This window comes from Carassius carassius, chromosome 17, assembly GCF_963082965.1.
Source record: "Carassius carassius chromosome 17, fCarCar2.1, whole genome shotgun sequence".
NCBI classification, from domain to species: domain Eukaryota; kingdom Metazoa; phylum Chordata; class Actinopteri; order Cypriniformes; family Cyprinidae; genus Carassius; species Carassius carassius.
The window spans coordinates 17,439,031-17,461,867 of record NC_081771.1 but is presented as its reverse complement, the minus strand read 5'-3'; the positions used below and the strand labels follow the sequence as shown (position 1 = coordinate 17,461,867).

General features: G+C 37.0%; 1 protein-coding gene across 1 annotated transcript in view; it reads left to right on the top strand.

Annotated features, from left to right (window-relative positions):
- Positions 1–22,837, top strand: part of farp2 (FERM, RhoGEF and pleckstrin domain protein 2) — a 63,221-nt gene that overhangs the window by 24,959 nt on the left and 15,425 nt on the right. Inside the window, exons 3-13 of the mRNA XM_059571189.1 lie at positions 9,816–9,920; positions 11,803–11,845; positions 11,933–12,011; positions 12,096–12,193; positions 13,563–13,677; positions 16,237–16,384; positions 16,582–16,677; positions 17,102–17,265; positions 18,009–18,077; positions 18,198–18,255; positions 18,362–18,575. Of these exons, the coding sequence (XP_059427172.1) occupies positions 9,816–9,920; positions 11,803–11,845; positions 11,933–12,011; positions 12,096–12,193; positions 13,563–13,677; positions 16,237–16,384; positions 16,582–16,677; positions 17,102–17,265; positions 18,009–18,077; positions 18,198–18,255; positions 18,362–18,575 (1,189 nt within the window). The remainder of the gene's footprint in view (positions 1–9,815; positions 9,921–11,802; positions 11,846–11,932; positions 12,012–12,095; positions 12,194–13,562; positions 13,678–16,236; positions 16,385–16,581; positions 16,678–17,101; positions 17,266–18,008; positions 18,078–18,197; positions 18,256–18,361; positions 18,576–22,837) is intronic.

Sequence of the window (22,837 nt, the reverse complement as noted above, 5' to 3'; positions counted from 1 at the left end):
TAATATCGTTATCTTTAAAGTTATCTTTATAGTTATCGTTCGTGGTGTGAACGGGACTTAAGACCTCCGTTCATCTTCGGAACAGTTTAAGATATTTTGGATTTAGTCCGAGAGCTTTCTGTCCCTCCATTGAAAATGTATGTACGTACATTTTGGTCCAAAAAAAAAGTAAAATTACGGCTTTATTCACAACCCTGCAGTGATGGTGCTGACGTGTTTTCTGGTTCGCCCAATAACAAAGATAACACGTCAGCAGCGTTGTACGTCAGCAGCGTCACTGCAGTGTCGTGAACGCACTCACAACAGACCCGGAAGAGAAGACAATGCTGAATAAAGTGGTAGTTTTTGTTATTTTTGGACCAAAATGTATTTTCGATGCTTCAACAAATTCTAACTGACCCTCTGATGTCACATGGACTACTTTGATGATGTTTTTATTACCTTTCTGGACATGGACAGTATATCGTACATACATTTTCAATGGAGGGACAGAAAGCTCTCGGACTAAATCTAAAATATCTAGAGCTGAAACAACGAATCGATTTAATCGATTAAAATCGATTATTAAAATAGTTGTCAACTAATTTAGTCATCGATTCGTTGCTAAATAACTTTTATTTGCCGTAAGCGGCTCATTTCGCGCATATTTCAAATCTGCGGTGACCAAAGTGTGGCAGTAATGAGCCACCGGAGGTTTTACTCAGCCAGTACAGCAGGAGAAGTAGCCAATAGCTGGCCTCGTTTTATGTCACGTGCTTCCTGAATAGCGTCTCTGCAGCATTCAGCGTGATGTGGGAGAACTTTACTTTGAGCCTTTAAAAAAGAAGAGTAACCTGTAAACTCTGCACTACTGAACTGTTTAAGGGGACGTTCACATATCGCGTCTTTTGCGCGCTCAAGTTCGTTATTTCCAACACCGCACCGCATCGAGTTAAAAACATTTAAACTTTTCAGAATGCGGCAAGCGCACCGCGGGTCATGTGACAAGAACTAACCAATCAGCTTCATTCTTTCCCGTAACGTTAAAAGCTCAGTCAAGATGAAAGGAACAGCTGATCATAGTTGTATATGGATTTCCATTTTGAAATAAATTTACTAGCAGAGCTACTGCAAGCGATGTTTTGAGCTGCAAATCCATTTATCCTTTGCTGAAATTTCCGCGTCTTCAAGGAGAGAGCACGTCATGGTTGCTTAGCAAAGGCAGACACCTCAGGAGCGCTTCTGCCCGAGCGCTTTGGAAAGAAGGAGAAAGCGGCGCGCCTAGCGTTTTCCACGCGTTTTTAGGCGCGATATGTGAACGGCCCCTAAGACTTTCATTTGTGCAGATTCTCCAGTACAATGTTGTTTGCAAATGTTTAGTCGTAAAAGCTGATAACATTGCTTTTTAACAGTTAACATTTAAAGCTTTACAAACATGTTCTGTGATCAGTTTGTCGTTTACCAGTTCAAAATTCAGTCTTGCAGCCTAATTATGACTGAATAAGAGAGGTAAATGTTTAAAGATATTTGAAATGCACTTTTTTTCCTAAGTATTCACTGCTCTTTTTCACACAGCAGGTTTTTTGTGTGTGTCCAATTTTTTTTTCTGGACAACCTTCTGATGGATTTTACTTTAAATTGTGAGTTCCATTCAGGTTTCATGCCATTAGCACTTTATTCGAAGGATTGTTTACAATTTCACAGCAAAAGCTATAAAGCTGTTTCCCAGTAAATAATAAAATACAATGCACTGCAATTTTATTCTGTTTTATCCTTATTCTTCGTGAAAATATGTTCTGAAAGATTCCTTAATAAGCTTTGTTTGGGATGTTAAACTACGTTAGGAGCTCTAAGGACTGCCATGGTGAAAACATTATTTGAAATCTACTTGTGAAATTTGCTGAGTATGGGTCAGTGTTCTGATTGCAGAAGAGTTCGACAAAGGATTACTAACACATAATAAAACAACTCCAGGTATATTTTTGATGAGGATATGACAGTGCAAAATGGTTAAAATCTCTTAAAAAATCTATGCTGAAGGATAAAGACCATTTATTAATAATTTACTTGGGGAAAAAATGGAAAAAACTAAAATATAAGTACATAAACCGATTAATCGATTAATCGTAAAAATAATCGACAGATTAATCGATTATCAAAATAATCGTTAGTTGCAGCCCTAAAAATATCTTAAACTGTGTTCCGAAGATGAACAGAGGTCTTACGAGTCATTAATGAAATAATTAAAATTTTGGGGTGAACTAACCCTTTAAGAGTGCGCACCGTGAAAATGACATGAACATGACAGTGGGCAAATTGATACATTTTTGGGTGAACTAACCCTTTAAGATATTGGCATCAGCATTGGCTGTCAAAAAAACAATATCGGTCAAAATTATTCAAAAATTCTGTAAAACGCTGTTGCCTGGTCACTTGTCATGTGGCATGAGAGATGCTATAAGTGAAATGGATTTCTTTGGATTAAACTCTCACCCTTCATTCCAAAATGATCTTGTTTTTTTTTCCATTTAAATGAATTTTATCTCTTGCTTTTAAACAAGGCGGTTCTGTTTTCAGTTGACTTTAAAGCCTGAAGTATATTTGTCTTATCCACATTCCAGTCCAGCTTTTGGGCAAACAAAGAAAGGTCCAATAAGTAGTGCTAACATTATTGTGCAATTGAAAATTTCTTTAAAAGAAAAACAACAGAGAAAAATGCTTTGATTCATCCCATCACATGTAAGAATGATGTCTAGGCGGTTTTGCAATGTCACTAGAATTTATTCCTGAAAATAAGAGCCGGGCTTAGCAATGGGCCAGTCATTTTGGCCTATAGCAAAGAATGTGGTAAAAAGAGAGCATTTGATAGAGTGACTCCTGGGAACTTGTTTACACATTAAAGGAGCATTTCACCCGTGGGAACATTGATCTTCATTGAAAGTGGGTCATATATGTAGTCGAAATCTATTAAAACTTTCGAATTTGGTGCCTTTTTGACCGAGTTATTACAGAAAGTAACTTTAGGGCTCATTTGTATGTAAAACCACAACTCCCACAATGCAACACATTTGCACAGCTCCACAAGCCACTCCCACTAATCCAGAACACCGATGTTAGGTAGTTAGGCGATATTGTCTACAAGACATTGAGGACACAGTTAGCGATGTATGGTATTTACGTGCCACAGTAGTAAACAATGCCACAGTAAGCTTTTTGTGCATTAAAAAAGGTACTGCACAAACAGTTTACAGTTGACGTTACGTAACTTATTAACTGGGAATCATTTCGTGATAATAATGCTTGAAGAAATTGTGTACATTTCACGAAATGAATAATAAATAAAATTGAAACACTTATTTTACAGTTAGACGTCCATTTGTGCAGGCTTCGGCTGGCGTTTCCAGTTTTCTGAATTCTGAAGTATGTCTCCAGGACGCCTCTGTCCATATGCGGGGCGAAACTAGGATGGTTCACAACGCAAACATCCGTGTCCTTGTCTGCCTCAGACATTTCTTCGAGGAGAAATTGGCATCTTTCAAATTCTTGCAGCAGACGGACTCGAGCTCTGTGTCCGTAGGCGCACAACGAGAGCACAGCCACCACCAGTCCGCACCAGCTCGAGCACGCCCGGGCTCCTCGGACGCGACAGGCAGGTCTCCGTCCTCGGCTGCAGCCGCCGCCGCCTCCTGTTCCTCCATCAGCCTCAGCTGCTCTGCGCTATATTGTGGCTCGTATAGATAGCCACGAACATCTGTTTCGAGCAACAGAAAATCCTCTTCTTCCGTATCATGAGTTGTTCCTCCAGCCATTCTTGTAAATCTGACTCCATAAGCGCTTGTTAGCTTAGCTACATAGCTTCCAAACAAGATGGCGGATTTTCATTTTCGTTTCTGTAAGTTTAGTCCCACCCACTGATCTGTAATAGGCCTGTTGGGTGAGTGGGTCCCACCCCCTGGAATAATAATAAGCTAGTCTCTGTAGTCTCTACACTTTTCAATGAATTTTGACTTCCTGCTTATTATGACGCAAAATGACGATTTTTACGTCATAATAAGCAGGAAGTAAAACACTTAAATCCTTATTTCTCCCATCTCAGGGAAAAATAAAGGGAAAATCCATGATCATTATAACATATGACTGGGTTTCTAACAATACAAAGCTAAATGCAAATGGGTGAAGTGTCCCTTTAAACATTGTATTAAATGTGACTAAATCACATTAGATCTACAACTAGATAATGTGTTGCTCTGTGCTGTGCTTGTTGAGTGAGACTGAGCTCCAAACCCCATGTTTACAGTTCATGTTGAATCTGCACTCTGGGAGTTTGGTTCACAAGGCAGGATTTAGTGAGGTGTTTAACAAACTGGGTGACCCTGCACACTGGAGCAGTTGGTCAGTAATGCCAGGTGCACTTAAACCCTTCTCTGATCCTTATTAACTCCCATTTTAACTGCTGACAAACTCTTTACTGTATGTCCAAATGTATGCAGAGAGGTGATGGTCACACATCGCTAGTGGAAGTCAGTCGGATTGATGCATACAATAAGATATCAGATTTATAATGAAATGGCCCGGTTCTGTTTATTTTAAAGGTCAGATTCCTGAAGCATTGAATGAGGTCTATGCTCTTAAATAAATCCAGAGTAAAGAATCTGAGAGTAGGGTCAGCTTCAGTTACGTTTTTTGTGTGCTTTGCATGTACGTTCTTACCTCGGTGATGAAAAGTTGGGAAATGTAGCCGTCTGCAGCACATTTCCTGAGAACTTTTCCTCTTACTTCAAGCTAAATATTGAACTAAATAGTTCATCTAATATGTACATTCATGTGTTGTTGCCGTTACATTCATAAAATCATTTGGCTGAGGCTGCCTTTGATTTGTTTGATTTGAATTGATTCACGAACAACATTCCACAATATATAAGTGCACAAAACTTGCTTTATTTTAAGATGGATATTAGCAGTGCTGGGAAGGTTACTTGGGAAATGTAATAAAATGTAGTAAGAAGTGTAACTATTTCATTGACTTCATTAAAGTAATTTAACTGATTACATTTGATCACTTTTTGATTACTTTTTTTTTAATTTCTGTTAATTATTTTGAAACCTTTAAAGCCAGCAGGGTTAACCTTACAGTATTACTCAACACTCATTACTATCAGACTTTTTAGAAACATTCATCACTTAAATTAAGATTATACAAAAAAAAATTCTAAAGAACAGACACCACAAATTTGGACTTTAGCACCCTTTTTTTACATTGAGATTGCTCTGAGGTTAAATACAGATTTAAAATCATAACACAAAATAGTTTAATTTCAATATATCAAATGGGAAATAAAACCGTTGTCGAATAAGCATGTGTCCTACTCTGTGTCCTAAACTCCTGAAACATTGTTGTCTCATATTTTAGAGCAGTCAATGCAATTTATGAAAGAAGTCCATTAAATCTGTTTGTGTGTGATAATATTCAGATGTAACCCTTTTGTAATCGGTAACCTTTTCAATAGTAACTAATTTAATTACACATTGTTTCTCAGTGACTGTAACAAATTACAGTTACTTTAATTTAGTATTTAAATTACCTAATTATGTTGGTACATGTAAGGTACTCTCCAAAGGAAAGATCCACTCTGTATATGGTTAATATTTGTTTTTTTTGCCCTTGTGATTATAATCAAAATGTCAACTCTATCATCTGGTGAAAATGGCAGACTAGACTGGTGATGTTTGCCAGATTTCTGTGGTCGTATCGTCCACAATCCACTACAAGCTTGCATTGATTATTGAGTATCTAAAAACAACAATCAATTCATCCACATCCCTCCCATAGGTTTCCTTTTTTTTTTACATTCGGATATATGTCACAGTATGAAAAAAAAAGGTTTCTGTTGCTACTTAAGTTTAATTGTGACCATAATCAAGTCAGATGTTGAATCATTGAGTTAATTTAGTTAATGATTTGCATGAACTTGTTATTCTTTTGAACAGATATGATTTATTTTGCTGAGGGCCTGTGGCGCTAAAGATTCAGCAACCATGACATAGGAAACACTGTAATCCATTCTTGTAGCTGCAATGCATTTACTTAGTTAATGATTTACAATGTTTTTCATTACAATCACTTGTTGTTAAGGTGTGGCTAGAATCATTACGACGCAGAAAAATCTGCCAGCTGCTTAGAGTGTGAGAAAGAAATGCCTCCTCCTGAGATCTCAACATGCCCAAACACAGTCAGCACTCAAACGCATGATCACAAAGATTCTGTTCACAGACAGACTAAATGAAAAAGCTTACACACTACTGTTAGTTTGGATTCAGCAGTCGCCAATATAGTCTGACAAGCTGGCTTGGTGAGTACCAGAAGGATTCCCCAGACTGTGAACATCTGCTGCTCAGTAATCCCAGCCACTGTTGACCCATAAACCTGCCCAGCTGACACTTCAACTGTAACAGGGAAACGCCTACATGATGGCACTGCTCTCTGTATGGAAAATATGATTCGGCTGCTATTTCCTTGTTGCAGTCAACACCACAGAGTTGATCCATGGCTTAGTTTTGTTATGCTGTATTTCTAATGGGCTTTTAGTTTGGGTGCTTGGGAAAGCTGGAGGAAAAAAAAAAACCTTAATCCAATTAATGCTGAAGTACGTGAACTGAGAGTCTGTAGAACTTACTCCCAAGCATAAGACACACCTCACACGTGAGAACATTAAAGGTGCATTCCTGACCTTTTTATTTTTTTTTTTTTTTTTTTGAGCAAACCATGTCCTTTTTTTCCAGGATTTTTTGTTAAATAAAAAGTTCCAAAGAACAGCATTTATTTGAAATATAATTTTTTTTATATAACAATAGCCATACTTACATGGACACTTTTTGTTTCAATTGGAATTTTTGAAATGGGCACTTTTCATTCCTACTGATGAATCCGAACATAGTGTTCACATGAATGCTTATGTCACAAGCTTCAAACCGGATTTAATCTTTTGACATGCTCACACTGCACGAATATGCAGTGTTACCCACTGTTTTTACACAATAACCATCCTCCTTTTCAATTTACATAGTTGTTCAAAGCTTTGTGCAATGATCCGTATGAGCTGTAACAATGCTAATTCCTGCATCCAAAACAAGATGTCTGCAGATGAGAATCTGAAGCAACAGTAACCTCAAAATATTACAATTTCTGTCGTTTTTGGCATATTTATTCCGATTGAAGCAAATACATGGCACGTTTTCATTTGGATTGGACTTTTAAACTGATTGTAATCGGACTACAGCTTCATGTCAACATACCTATTATAAATGTATTTACTGTCATGCTTGATCAATTTAATGCTTCCTAGATAAATAAAAGTAATAACTTTCACAAAAAGACTTAATAGTAGGATATCTTTTTTTGTATACAAAATTAATTGTGATCTTGAGCAATCCAATATTAATTCAGTGCCAAGGTAGAAGAAATCATACTTTGCCAGAGATGTTCTTGGGGAATTAAGAATATACAGCACAACCAGTGTAGCCTGATTTCTAAAATGAATGACATTTATCAGCCAGTTCTTTAAAAGGATAGCTTAAAAAGGTGAATTAACGGTTTTGAAGTATTATGCAATGCCCTGTATAATTTAAAGCATTAGAGGACAATTTATAAATGTCATTATAACTGAAATATCCCCAAATGAAATAAAAAAAGTATCAAGTTGATTATGCAGTGTCCAAGGGCATTTTGATTGTGTGAGTCACAGACCATGGCAAAATGACAGCGGCAAATAAATATTAGATCATTATTTAAAACTACAAAAAGGAGACAACAACGGAACAGGAGAAGATGGCTTTCTTTGAATCTCCACAAGGACTTGAATCATGGCACATCGGCATTGTCTGTCACGGACAACTACTGATGTATAATGCTATGTAGTGTAATAAACGTAAAGACACTTGTGCTTTGCTTAGTCTTATTTTATATAAGAAGGTGTAACATTCAAATTAAAGTGCACATAAACAAAACTCAAGTACATATTTAAGGAGGGGTTCTAACAGACAAATCAGAGCGCTTGCGATCCACGTAGAGTTGACCCGCTGTTAGATTTTTGGAGAGGTGCACGTCAGGTTACGGCGTAGGCAATGGTTTAGAATGTGTGTCTATGCGTAGGCTACGGCGTGGGTTCGACGCAGAAGTATAAATCAGCCTTTATAAATGAAAGGCAATTCGTTCATTCACAGCTGCTCTGTTGAGCATTGTGAGTTCTTTATGAGTGGTCTGTCTCCTCTACTTTGTACTGAGTGTGTTGTACATGTTGATGCGGGTTTTGGCAGAGCTTATAAAGCAAGCCATTTGAAAGGTGCTTACGTACATTCTTTACTTAAAAAACTGTATTAAAGGCAGAAAGAATCTGTCAAGTTTAGAACGTACCAAAGAAATGGAGGGCAACAATCTAGCCAGCCCTATTCAACTCAGGCTGTTTTTATGGTTTTTAAAAATACATTTCACATTACAAACAGCTGTCTGCTGTATAATTTTCCCAGGAAGTCACAGGCTCGAATGGCAAAACCTAAGCACAGTGTGTTCTGGGTACATAGTAATTAGTCCTTCATTTTGTAATGACAAACCCCCGAGTCCGTTTTTTCAGCAGGTTTAACTGCCTGTTTGCTCTGAAATGTCCTCGGATGTTCTCCTAGCCTTTCACAGTTCTATGTTTACAACAGACAATCCAGCTGATCTCAGAGATTGACTGTGTTGTGGCCTTGTGTCTGGTTTTGGCCCGGCTGCATGCTGTGGAGAATTACTCCGATAGCCCACAGATATTTCCTGCTGACACCCATTAGCCTCAAAAATCAAGAGACTTCATAGCAGACACAGCTGCTTTTCCACAGAAATATGTAAATATTTTGACCCCCAAAACCCCATAATCTTCAAAAAGACAAAAAAAAAAACTTTGTGTAAAAAAACCACATTGTGTAAAATAAACTTCAATTTTTAAATTAGAATAGGTTAGACTTTCACTCAATTATTTGATTGAATTGCAGTTATAATCAATATTAAAGGTATACTTCACCCAAAAATTAAAATCCAGTCATCATTTACTCACCCTTAAGCTGTTTGAACCCTGTTTATGTCTTCTGTTGAACACAAAAGATATTTTGGAAAAAATGAAAAAAAAGTTGATGGCCCCATTTGCTTTCATTTGTGTTTTTTTTCTATCTTTCTTCATTCTATGGAAATCAGTGTGGACCATCAACTGTTTGTTTACCCATATTCTTCAAAATGTCTTAATTTGTGTTGAACTGAAAAAAGAAACTCATACAGGTTTGGAATTACCTGTGGGTGAGTAAATGATTTTCATTTTTGGAAGAACTATCCCTTTAAGAATCACATATTAAGAAAGTGTTGGGACACTGATCATATGTAGATCACTGGTTAGGGGTTGTTTTATGCAGTTCATGTATCCTTTCTAAAATGTATTACTAATGCATAAACTTCTGACATTCATCACAACAATAATAATCAATATTATATTACCATAATAATCTAATTATGTTGGATTGATAAAAAAAGCAGTGTCAATGTGAAGTGCAGAGAAATATTAATTTATTTGTTTTATTTATTGCAATTTGAGATATAATATTTAGAATATTGCTCTTCATGTCATCTTGATCTTGTGCAATACGAAGCATTAAAGAGAAAGGTACAATTAAATCATTAATTGTAATTATTTGTTAATCAGGAAATAATTTGATAATCAGCCAAATTGTCATGATTGTGTCAAAAATAAAAATAGGATTTTTTTTCAAATGTCATAATTGAATGTCTTGTCTTGTTTTTCTTCTCTCTGTTGTAGTCAAAAGCGGATGGGCAAACTCTTCACAATGAAGTGTTCAGACGGATCAATCTCATTGAGAGCGATTACTTTGGTCTGGAGTTTCAGAACCTGCAGATGAACTGGGTAAGTGGCCACTTTGACAAACAGTCCCCCTGCTCACACAAAGACAGGATTGTGAACGGCCCGCTCCTCTGAAAACCCGGCTAAGCTCTTAAAAGATGAGGAGGTGTATTATGTTGTTTGTGCTGCTTCTCTCTGGGCCCCAGAGGTTTGCTGTTCCCTTTAAACCTGCCTGATACAGGCACACAAACTTAAAGAATACATCATTATATTTTAAAACATACCTACAAATAAATGTGTTTAAAAGGATACATTTATGCAGAATTACTATAGTAATTAGTATGCAAACAAATTAGATACTTTACAGTTGATTAAAGACAAGATTTTAAGTATTTAAAGGATTATTTGATTCAGGCTAAAGTAGAAGTAAAAAGTTTCTTAAAGGTGAAGTATGACCCTTTTTTTTAAATCTTAAAATACTTACCCTTGCTTAATAGTCAGAGAAAATAAGTAATCCATCAGTAAATTGATTGCAGCACTGACTCTCACTGAATATTGTGAGTTATAAGTGGAAATCTCCTTTTGTTTGACCAATGAAAGGAATGTTGAGGAAACCTGTGTGAAAACAGTCATTGTTTATTTTTATTTATTTTGGTGTCACAGGGACAGAGATTACACAATTCAACTTTAAGTCAGTTACATACATAGTCAGTATAATCTTTTTGCTTAATTATGTGCTCAAGTAAAGAAAGTTCAAAAATGAAAAATTGTCTTTTGTTGTTCCAAACCTGTATTTCTTCCTTCTGTAGAACACAAAAGAAATTATAACCAAACATTTTCGCTTCCCATTGATTCTATTGCATGGACAAAAATACAAAGGAAATCAAAGGTAACTGAAACAGTTTGGTAACCAACATTCTTCAAAATATCTTCTTTTGTGTCCAGCAGAAATAGGAAATAAAGGTTTGGAATGACATGAAGGTGAGCAGATGATGACAACAATTTCATTTTTGGGTGGATTATCCCTGTCCCTTCAGAAGTGTTTAGTAATGTTTTTGTTACAGGCTTGTTGTTGTTTTCTTGGTTTTCTTTTCTTTTTGTTTTGGATTTGAGTTTTGGTTTGTTTTTGTTGTTTGGCTTTTTTATTATTGAATTGGGTCTATTTATTTAAGTATTTTTATTTTATTTTTATAATAACTAGGAAAAATACTGAGGCTGCTGACAAAGGGCTGTTGTGCTGTATAAACCCACTAGTATGGCATTTCAATTATCGCCATAATGCATCTTTTTTCATCTGGGTCTCTTTATCATTGGTGAAATTAATAAGAAAAAAAAAGTAATTTTGAGAGAAGTACTGGAGACAGTATGTTGGCCATCTGTTTTTGAGTGTGTCAAGCCAGCTTTTTTGGAGAGAGTTGAATCAGGTGTGGAGTGTGTGTGTGTGTGTGTGTGTGTGTGTGTATGGGGTTGTTGTGATGATTCTGTAAAAGATGAGAGGTCAGTGGTGTAGAAGGATCTGGAGGTGGAGTGAGAAAAGGTACATTCTTGCCACAATCAGCTCCAGATGTGCTTGGAGGAGCAGGGCATCTACAAACTCTGCAGACACATACAATTAAAACAGATCATCACATCTATGCAAGACCCCAAAACAGGCAAGCACAGAGGTTTTCATTAATAATGTGCATATCCCGGAGCATTCGAATAATAGCTGATAATATCTTTCCAAAGATTCCTGAAATGTGTTTTTGGTGTGGTCAGCACCTCAAGATCTTATCTGTGGCCTCTGTGATTGAGATGTTCTTCAGATTTAGTGCGTTCCTGAAAGACCAGAAACAGATGTAGTTTGAAAGAGTGAGAGATTATTTGTATTATTTATTGCTTAGACTTTATAAGGTGGTTAAAAGCAGAAATGCCAGTCTTACTCGGCACTGTTTTGTTTCAACAGGTTTGGCTGGAGCCCACCAAGCTCATAGTGAAACAAGTGAGACGTAAGTACACTTAATGTTTTGTCGTGTTTAGAGCTCAGAGGATGTTGGGGTCTTTGAAACTTGTGTGTTTATGCTTACTATTCACAGGGCCGATGAACACACTCTTTCGGCTTTCAGTGAAGTTCTTTCCTCCAGATCCTGGTCAGCTTCAGGAGGAGTTCACTAGGTAGGATGTTCAGAATTATCCTCCATGTTTTATATACTGATAAGCTGAATTATGGTTGTAACTAACTATGTACTTTTCCTCCAGGTACTTGTTTTCTCTGCAAATCAAGAGGGATCTTATAGAAGGCCGACTGAACTGTACGGAAAACACTGCTGCCTTGCTGGCCTCTCATTTGGTGCAATGTATGTATAACACGAATCAGTTTGTGTACCTGAAGTCCTGAACTCCTGTCCGCCATAATGTTTTAAATCTATTGTTACTCTGATTCTGTTGTCTCTGCTTTGTAATGTTTTTGATAATGAACGTTATTATTTTCCTGCCTCTATTAATAGATTCAAAAATGCATTAATGAGGTCATGAATTGCCTTTTTATTTGTATTTTTTTTGTACTGTTCTCTGTCAGAGAATGGTCACATGCCATATATTCCGTATATTCCAAAAAATGCATTTTACTTAAAATTTACTTAGGATTTGTTACTTTTTGTACCACAGTAAACTTTAACAACTTAATATGTTATTTAAAAAATTAAAGGGATACTCCACCCCAAAATGAACATTTTGTCTTTACACACTTACCCCCATGTTGGTCCAAAACCATAAAATTTTTGTTGGTCTTTGGAACACAATTTAAGATATTTTGGATGAAAATTTCACATCAAAGCATAAATGTACCGTATTTTTCGGAGTATAAGTCGCATCAGTCCAAAAATACGTCATGAGGAAAAAAAGTGTAGACTACAGGAGCACTGAGCAGCATAGAGCGCCCTCTCGCGGCTGTTGACGGTAATGTTTTCTCTTGGTTCATTTCTCTCCGTTCATGTCAAATTAATTTTGATGAATAAGTCGCACCTGACTATAAGTCGCAGGACCAGCCAAACTATGAAAAAAGTGTGACTTATAGTCCGGAAAATACGGTACGTAGAAAATGTATCATTGTGGCGCGGCTGACAAAGATTTCCAAAAATGATGCTATGCTGATGTGGAGTGACACATAGACAAGTCGCACCTGAAAGTCGCATCAGTCCAAAAATACTTCATAATGAGGAAAAAAACATATATAAGTCGCACTGAACTATAAGTCGCATTTATTTAGAACCAAGAACCAAGAGAAAACATTACCGTCTACAGCCGCGAGAGGGCGCTCTATGATTTCAGTGTAGACTATGCTATGCTGATGTGGAGTGACACAGAGGAGACAACTTGTTGAATAAAGTTGTTGTTTTTGTTACGGTTGAAGCACTGATGGCATATTCTGACAATGTCTTTCATTCTTTTTCGTGAATCTTGACAGTGTTTTTTTACATGGCAGTAAATGTGACAGTCACCAGCCTCCCTGTTTTCATCCAAAATATCTTAAATTGTTTTCCGAAGACAAACAAAACTTTTACGATTTTGGAGCAACATGGGGGTATTTTGGGGTGGAGTATCCCTTTAATACCATATGAAACCCGCATAAACAGTCAGTTTCTAAGAACTTGTGTTTTTCCTTTTCTTATTCTTGGACACTCTTATTTGTTGTTGACCCTTTACCTTTCTCTTTCACCCACACAGCTGAGATCGGTGACTACGATGACATAGCAGACAGAGAGTTTCTGAAGATTAATAAACTGCTGCCATATCAGGAACGTGTGCAAGAAAAGATCATGGAGATCCACCGCAGACACATGCAAGTCATTTATTGTTTTGGTCAGATGTTCTAGGCTTCTGCCTTGTTCTCTTTAATTTATCTCAGCCTGTCAGGCTTTGCATTTGTAAATTTCACTGCGCTGGCCACCGGGAATCAGTACAGGGAATTTATGGCACAAAAGTAGGTTTTATCTTTTTCATGTCCAGTTTATTTGGAAGCATTTGCGTGGTATGAGAGGCCTTTTTTCCAAGCTGAACATCTAACTGAACTTTAAATACAGACTCCCCTGGTAATCTTGAATGACTGTCTGTTTCCATTTGGTGCTGAGTTTATTTGGTGAGCAGAGATCTGATCGTGTGTAAGTGATTGTTTTGTGTGGCAGTTTATAGGATTTAGAGGCAGCTAAAGGTGGACTGCAGTTTCTCTCTCTGCTTGAACTTTGGAAACATGTTGTTTTAAGAGCTTGCAGACATTATTAGACATAATATGATAATATGGGACAGATGATCCTTCAAGCTCTGAATTGATCATCCTTCCAGATAAATAAATAAATTATGTAAAATTAAATGTTTTAGCAGCATCATCATTATTAGTGATTCATTTTTTGCTCATGCTATTCCCTTTATTAAACGTTAGATGTAACTTGTTCCACACTGTTTGTGATACTTAAAAAACATGTGCTATGACATTGGAAAGCAGTGTCAGAGATTTAGAATTGAATTTTTGGCTTGCAGTTTACATTGAACTCTGCCATATCTAGGATATATAATATCGCTGGATTCACAAAATTGTAAAAATAATGCTTTATGATACCAACGTTGTCAGTTTTTGTAAAATCTCAAGCGTGTCAGTCCTGTGTTTTTGGCTCTTTGTAACGGTGCATTTAATCTGAGGCTTTGGCTGTGAGAGAAGTATTGCTGTGGGCCATGTCAGCGGCTATGTGAGGCTGTGATTGTAATCCAGTGGCTCAAGGCTCTTTATTAGCCATACGGCCACAAGGGAAGGTGAGGGGCTTAAGCAGATTGAACAGCTTAAAGGATGAGCAAAATTCGAGTGCGCTGATGATCGGGCACTGCTCTAACATTTGCCAACATTAGCCAGAACGCTGCTCAACATTACTGGAATATGTTTGCCCAGCCCCCACACTTGAAGTAGAAACTACTTCAAATGATTAGAACCTATATCCTATATAAAGTGTTGTAAGTATGTATGTGTAAACATTTGAAACCAGTATTTTTCTGCAAAGCTGATTTGAAACAATATGTATTGTGAAAAATTAAACTGAATAGAATAAAATATATAAGGTAGTGAGGTACTGTTTATGCACTACCGTTTAAAAAAAACAAAACAATCAGACTTTTATTCAGCAAGGATGCATCAAATGTGATTTGTATTTAATTTTTTTTTTTTATAAAACAAAATATATTTAATATAAATAAAATGATTAAATTATAAAAAAATCCTGAACAAAATATATTACTGTGCAAAAGTCTCAGGCCACTAGTATTTTCACCAACCAAAAATGGTTTTAAGTCAGTTATTTCTATCTTTTGTTGTAGTGTCAGTAGCAAATATCAGTTTATATTATATTATTTTTGCTATTAATTGTAATAATCCAGTGAGATTTTTGTTTCCACAAGGAGTCTGACAACAGTCAGTGCTCCACACAGAGATCTGATCTCACCATCATCAGTCTGTCTGGAATGACATGAAGAAACAGAACAAACTGAGACAGACTCAGTCCAGAAGAACTGTGGCAATGTCTCCAAAACACTTCATGAAACCTGCAAAGCTACAGTACTGTGCAAAGTTTTAGGCACTTGTGTAAAAATGCTGTAAAGTGAGGATGCCGTCAAAAATAATGCCATAAATGAATTTTATTAATGAACTTCTATTAACTTTATTAAATTAAATCAACATTTAGTGTGACCACACTATGCGTTGAAAAAAGTTTTTGTCCTAGGTGCACTTGCACTTTGTTTTGCAGGTAGATCTCTTGAAGAATCTTGGAGATGTTGATTTAGTCTGTCTCAGTTTGTTCTGTTTCTTCATGTCATTCCAGACAGACTGATGATGGTGAGATCAGATCTCTACTGACACACTACAGCAAAACATAGAAATAACTGACTTAAAACCATTTTTTGTAGGTGAAAATACTAGGGGCCTAAGAATTTAGCATATTAATATATATTGGTTTCAACAAAACTATTAAGCAAATACTTGTTTTCAGCATTGCTAATAATAAGAAAAGGATCATGTGACAAAATTCAGCTTTTTTTCAGATTTGCTTCATCATAAAGTCTTACTGACCCCAACCCATTGTAATATAATATAATATAAAATATAATGGTTTGGAGAATTTATAAATGCATGGTAAACATGTTTTAATGATGTTATTATAAAGTGAGTGTAGAGAAGATGTTTGTCTTTTAAATTGTGGGATTATGTAAAAGTTTAAAACCTGCTATTAAATGTTATTCTAGGCTACAAAATATGCTTTACCACTCCACATTTTCCTTTGAATTCTTTTTGCTTTAGTACTGCGTTTCATTTGTTAAATATTTTCTACATTATTTGTATTTGCTTCCTCGCCTGTAGTGGCCAGACTCCAGCAGAAACAGATTTCCAGGTTCTGGAGATCGCTCGTAAACTGGAGATGTATGGGGTGCGCTTTCATCCCGCCGCTGACCGAGAAGGCACCAAGATCAACCTGGCTGTCGCTCACATGGGCCTGCAGGTGTTTCAGGTACATGCTCTACTTTATTGTCTCACGGAAAAGAATTGATTTTCATAGTGTTCTCTATTTTAGTCAAATTATTAGTGAATTTTAACACATTCTTATTATTGCACTAGATTCACATAAAAACCAACTGATGTGTTATCACACATTTATATAGGTTTGTTTTTTTTTATTTATCTTTTTTCTATCTTTCTTTTTTTCAGGGCCACACCAAAATTAACACCTTCAACTGGTCTAAAATTCGAAAGCTGAGCTTCAAGAGGAAACGATTTTTAATTAAATTGCACCCAGAAGTTCATGTGGGTATCAAGTTTACATTATATATTGTTATTTAATATTATTATATATTTACAAACATGTAGACACACTGCCTCAATTCAAAGGGGACAGAATGTAGTCTAAAGACTGTTAATACATAACAAAATAGACAATTTGGGAGAAATACAATGCTGTGAAATCAGTCTGCGGACCCCTGGGACATACAGATTCAAGTGTAGAAGTAAAATGTACAAGCTCAGGAGCTTGGTTGGATGAGGCCATCCGTCTCTTACCCCGTGTAAACATTTTAAATGTATTCAGGCTGACGTTTGTTATTCTGTCGGGATCAGTTGCATGGAGTGCTAAGAATCAAAACCATATGCTTCCTCTTGTTGCCTTTCACCTGAGATGGAAGTTCTTAAGTTCAGTCTTTTCTCAGTGACCGATCAACCTCTCGTTTCACAGGGTCCTCATCAGGATACGCTGGAGTTTCTAATGGGCAGTCGAGATCAGTGTAAGATCTTCTGGAAGAACTGTGTGGAGCATCACTCGTTTTTCCGTCTGTTCGATCAGCCTCAGCCCAAAACCAAAGCCGTCTTCTTCAGCAGAGGATCCTCCTTCAGATACAGGTGTGATTATATTGATGTGGGAGATATATTATTAAATGTGATGTACCAGAAGACATGTTTAAATATGTTTTTCTGTTGTGGTCATGGTAGTGTTTCCTGTTCTGCTTCTTCGTGCTGGTTCTTAGTATTTCTAAGAACTGTCCCTGTCTTTCTAGACTGTCCTTGTGTGTTCCAAGCAAAAACACACAGCGCAACCACTGTAACAGACTTACTAGTTAAATCAGTCAGAGAAAACCTAAATCTTCACAAAACTTTCAGTAATGTTTGTCACAAAATCAGTTTTTCAGTTACAAAGTTTCATAATTACTATCAGTGCAATTACAGTAATGTACAATTGGGTAATATCTGTAAAAAAAAATTTTTTTTTAACCTTTCTATTAATCAGAGAACCCTTGGGGGGGTTATCATGGTTGCTACAAATATGCTATATTAGGAGCACAACTGTTTTCAAGATTAATAATAATAAGAAGAAATGTTCTTAAATTCAACTTTTTTTTTCACAGGACTAAATCATATTTTAAATTAATATTATATTCAAATAGAAAAGTTATTTTAAGTTGTAATAATATTTCACATTTCTGACTTGGTGAGCATAAGAGGTTACTTTTAAAAAACATTTAAACGTCTCACCAACCCCATACTCTTGAACAGTAGTGTATATCACAGATTTTTTAAAAGAATATTGTGATTTCAAATTGTAGCTTTTACTTGGTTTGTTAAAAAGCATTGTGTATCTGTGACAGTGGGAGGACGCAGAAGCAGCTTGTTGAGTACGTGAGGGACAGCGGGTTGAGAAGAACTCCTTACCAGAGGTAAATATTTCTTTCAAAGTTTCACCTGAAAGCAGTTTTATGCTGTATACTGGACCATCTTTGTTAAACCTTTTGTTGTGGTGCTTGTTTGTCTTTGCACTGATTATGCTGTGTTTACAGGAGGAACAGTAAGATTCGCATGTCGACACGTTCCTTGGCTTCTGATGTGCCAAAACAGGTGAGTAGAGTCTTAGATCAGGGACACAGCCAATCTTTCGACTGTCAATACCAACAACTGACTTTCTGTTTTCATCCTCTCTCTTTACCTTACCCATCCGTTTCAGAATCTGTGTTTTAACGACAGTCTGAGGTCTCCAGTACCTCCTTCCTCTGTCACCGCCTCCTTCCACTCCCTGCATGCCCCCAGCTCACCCATGCGGATAGAGACCCCGAACCAGCCTGTGCATCTCCAGCAGATGCAGCAATCTGCCAGAGCTCCCAGCCCAATGCAGCAGGACTCCATCAAGAGCAACTCCCAGTCCACCTACGCTTTCCCAGGTGCCACTCATAGCCAGGCAGCAGGAGACTGCGGCCCCTCGTTTGTGTGTGTAGAGAGTAGTTCCCCTGGAATACCGCCCTCCCAAAATGGCAATGAGGATAGCGAGCGAGTAGGGGTGAGTGCGGCCAAAACGGGCTTCCTCACACCTGAAGCGTTTGAGGCAGAGTTAATGTGCGTTCGACAAATGTCGTACCAGATCCCGATATCCTGCACGCAGCTGCATGTTAGCGAAGAGTACATCGATGACGATCCGGCTGAAATTTCGTTTTACGCTGGCGGTGCGGAGGCCTACTGTTACGGGTTTGACGAAGAGATTCCTGAGAGGTTCGAATATGGTGATAGAGTCTCCGTTCAGCCCGCTACATACACTCTCGGCGTCGAGGACCTCAACGGCAATGCTGACGCGTTCCCTGAAAGTGCTTTCGGCCGATCCGAGACCAGTTCTCTGTTAAACAACCGCTCCGAGTGTAGCTCGCTGGATAACCTTCCACTAGGTTCTGTTGGCGACTCGCTCTCGCTCGGTTTCGGAGGTCCCGACTCCTCATCCTCCCTACGTCTGCCTGGTTCTGAGAACCTATCCGAGGCCAGCTCGATGGTTAACTTCCCTGCGTATTCCGTGCGTTCAGAAGACAGCTCGGCCATGCAGTTCAACGATCTGGTGGAGCAGCTGGAGCAGCTCAGCTATCCGCCCACAACCACAGAGGGCTCGGCTGACGGCAGCTCCGATTCCGACTCCGACTGGGGGTCTGATGGAGGTCTGCCTCCAGATCAGAACCTCTTCTTTAGCAATCCACTTGTGAGCGGGACGGATTTAGACAGCTTCCTGCTGGAATGCCAAAATCTCAGGGCTCTAGGCATTGGGGAGCCCCCACCAGGCACCACCCATCTTAAAATGTAGCGTGACCCCATTAAACGGCAGCAGTTATTGGTTTTTAATGCAGAACATAACCAAGCACTTAATTGTCCACCTTATCTTGATCAAATCAGTATTTATAATCTTGGCACCTCCTGTTAGCGCTTTAATCTACCACTTTTTTTCTCACGTCCCCTTTCCAGTGTACTTCCTCTATCTCTGTCTGGTTTTAATTCATTCTCTTTTTTTATTGTTTTTGAATAATGTGCTGTGAGTTCTTTTAGGACAGTAAGCATTTTTAAGGGTTTTTTAAGATTTATTAGCATCTTTCAGATTATATATAGTTAAATCCCTCTTTATCCGTTAACATTTAATCTTAGTAGTCTGGATGGCTACAAACTAAAGTTGCGCTGTGACCTTAAAAAAAAAAAAGTGGCCATGTTAGGGCTGCATGACATGCAGGAGAAATGTGATAATGGCTGCATGCATTACTTACATGATTACAATTATTATTATTATTATTATTATTATTATTATTATTATTATTATTATTATATTACTAGATTTAAATCCAGAAAATGATTAAACATCCAGTATGCAAGGCTCGTGTTCTTCCTGGGTAAAGAAAACATCCCTCAGACTTTTCGAAGTGAATAGCAAGTATTTTACTGAGGTATCATGCTGTAAAAATAAAAAAGTGTAGTAAAATAAAATCTGACCCAACATTTAAAAGCAATCAAATGGAAATCTAAACTAATTTGCTGAATATTATTTTTTTAAAAATCGGTATATATTTTGATTCTTTTTACAATAAATGTTTTGACCTCATGGAGCCCTAAAGTGAGTTCAACATTGATTTTCAAAGCAAATATTTTTTTAACGGCTGAACTGAATTGTCTGAAGTGGAAAACTAATTGAATGAAAATGAATAAGAAAATATACTGTACATTATAAAGATAAACTTTACATGCATGTATGAAGGTACTTTTGTATCAGGATAACTGCACGAGTCTATTCCAGTAATGAACCACTCTACTCAGGGCTGGGATTTATTTAGCAGTGGACCTGACAGCCATTGCTGCTACGAGCAAATTTGAGCAGAAGTTATTTATGGTTTTAGAGTTAGGCGCTCCACTCTGCCCCCTGCTGTTTACCTGTCAGACATGCATTGCATCTCCGCTATTCTGATTGGTCTACATGACCATTTAAATTCACAGCTACAGACACAGATTGGTCATTGTTGCATGTATGTATAACAAAATCACTTTTTTGGCATCAAATTTGAGCCATTTTTTAACCTGTCAAAAAAAAGTTTGGATATGTGCATGTTGCTTTCCAGTGTAGATTTATTAATTTTTTTTTGTTTGCAGAACAATTGTAGCGATTATCCCATGGTCTGCACGTAAATAAACACTAAACGTAGACACTCAAGTTCAAACGATTGGGGTCAGTAAGATTTATTTGAATGCTTTTGAAATAAGTCTATTGTGTCTATGAGGCTGAATTTATTTGATCAAAGATACAGTAAAATTGTGGCATTATTATAATGTAAAATAATGATTTTAATATACATTTATTATATATCTTATATAATTTAGTGCTCGAGAAAAAAAATTTTATTGTCAAAGTTGCGAATAGTTGTGCTACTTGCTTAATTCAGTTTGTCATCGTTAGTTTTTAATGATCAAAGCTGATAAGAACAGCATTTGAATTAGAAGTCTTTTGTAACATGCATGTCTTTACCATCACTTTTCATCAAGGTTAATGTGCCTGTGTAAAATAAAGGTATTAATTTCTGTAAAAAAAATCTCACGTACCCCAGAATTTGAACAGTAGCGTAGCTTTTTACTTTCCATTGAAGAATGTATGTGTTTTAATTCGAGTATTGAAATATGCTGTCAATACAACTGCTAAGAAAGTGAATGTAGTCTAGAGCTTGAATCCTAACCTCATGCATATTGCATGCACATAGGAGCATTTGGACCTGACAGTCAGTGGTCCCCAATAACGATTATGGTTTGAAAAAGTCAAATGTTTCCATCATTAACAGTACATCAATTTTGGCACATTTCTATGAATGTAGTGTACATTTCTTACTTTAAGTTTAGGAGCTATTTGCTTGTGCCTTGTATTTGATTTATATAAATTGGTGGACTTTCTGCCGTTTATCAAATAGCTTTTTGGAAATGATTCGGGTAACATAATTTGTTGAAGTATTTTCTTTTCTTTGTCACTTTTGTGTATCCACTGTGTTCTTGCAGTGGTTTATTCTACAAGTACTGCAGGTTTGCTTTCAAAACACTTCTTTTGTCTGTCTCTAATTACCTTTGGGTGTCTCTTTTCAAGGATGAACTTGATCTTTAATTGCAGTTAATGCCTCACTTAATGCATTATATAAGCGACACTCCTAATGATGCAAACTATTACACAGAGCCTTAATAGGTAACACCAGCTCCATGCAGTTGTGTTTTTGTATGACATCCAGACCTCATAAATGCCTTGGGTTTCTGTTCTGGGGTCTGGAGTGAATAACTCTGTCTGTGTGCCATGAGTACATTGAGTTCTGTGAGCTCAAGATGAGAGTTTGTTTCATTTCCTCTTCCTTTCTTGAAATCCCATTTCATATCCTGCCATATTACTCTGCTTTACTTCACTGTGTGACTCAGGCTCTTCTGTCCTTTGCATTTCTTTGTCAGTCCCATTTAATGATTAAAATTGATTACATTTGCTTTCTCCACCCAGTATTTCCTGTCAAAGCGGTGAATATAATGGTAACTAAACATAACTAAACTCAATTGTTCCATTTGCAACTAAGGTGAACTATTTTGTAGTAAACAACAACCATTGTAGTATTAATAACCATAAGAATCCATTCTCATTGTCATTTTGAGAGCAAGCGAAAGTTGGCCCATTTAATCTTCATTTGCATCCTATGGTTTTAAACTACTGGAGCCTCTCTACTCCCACAAGCGAGGGCAGGCCTGAGCTGCTCTTAAACTCTGGGCAAGGCACCATTTGGCCATCCAACGGTGCTTACTTCACATCAGGAGCCATGGACATAATGACTTTGACTTTCTCCTTGTATTGACCGTTATTATTATTATTATTATTATTATTAAGTGTTGCCAAATCTACTTTATAACGTCACCAATGAAGTACAAATTAACCTTTTTTTTAACTAAATAATACTGTAATTCAGAAACTGTTTTTACTTAACTCAGCTTCACAAAGCCTGCACTAATGAAAACCCATAATGTTCCTGGTCTAGTCGTCTTCTCTCATTTCAATCATAGTAAACTATTTGCTTTTTGAGAGCTGCTATGGTTTAGATAGCAATGTCCATTTGACACACAAAGCAGCTTTATTCTTTTTAAGAAACCAATTTTTATTTAGCTCAAATATGTCTTA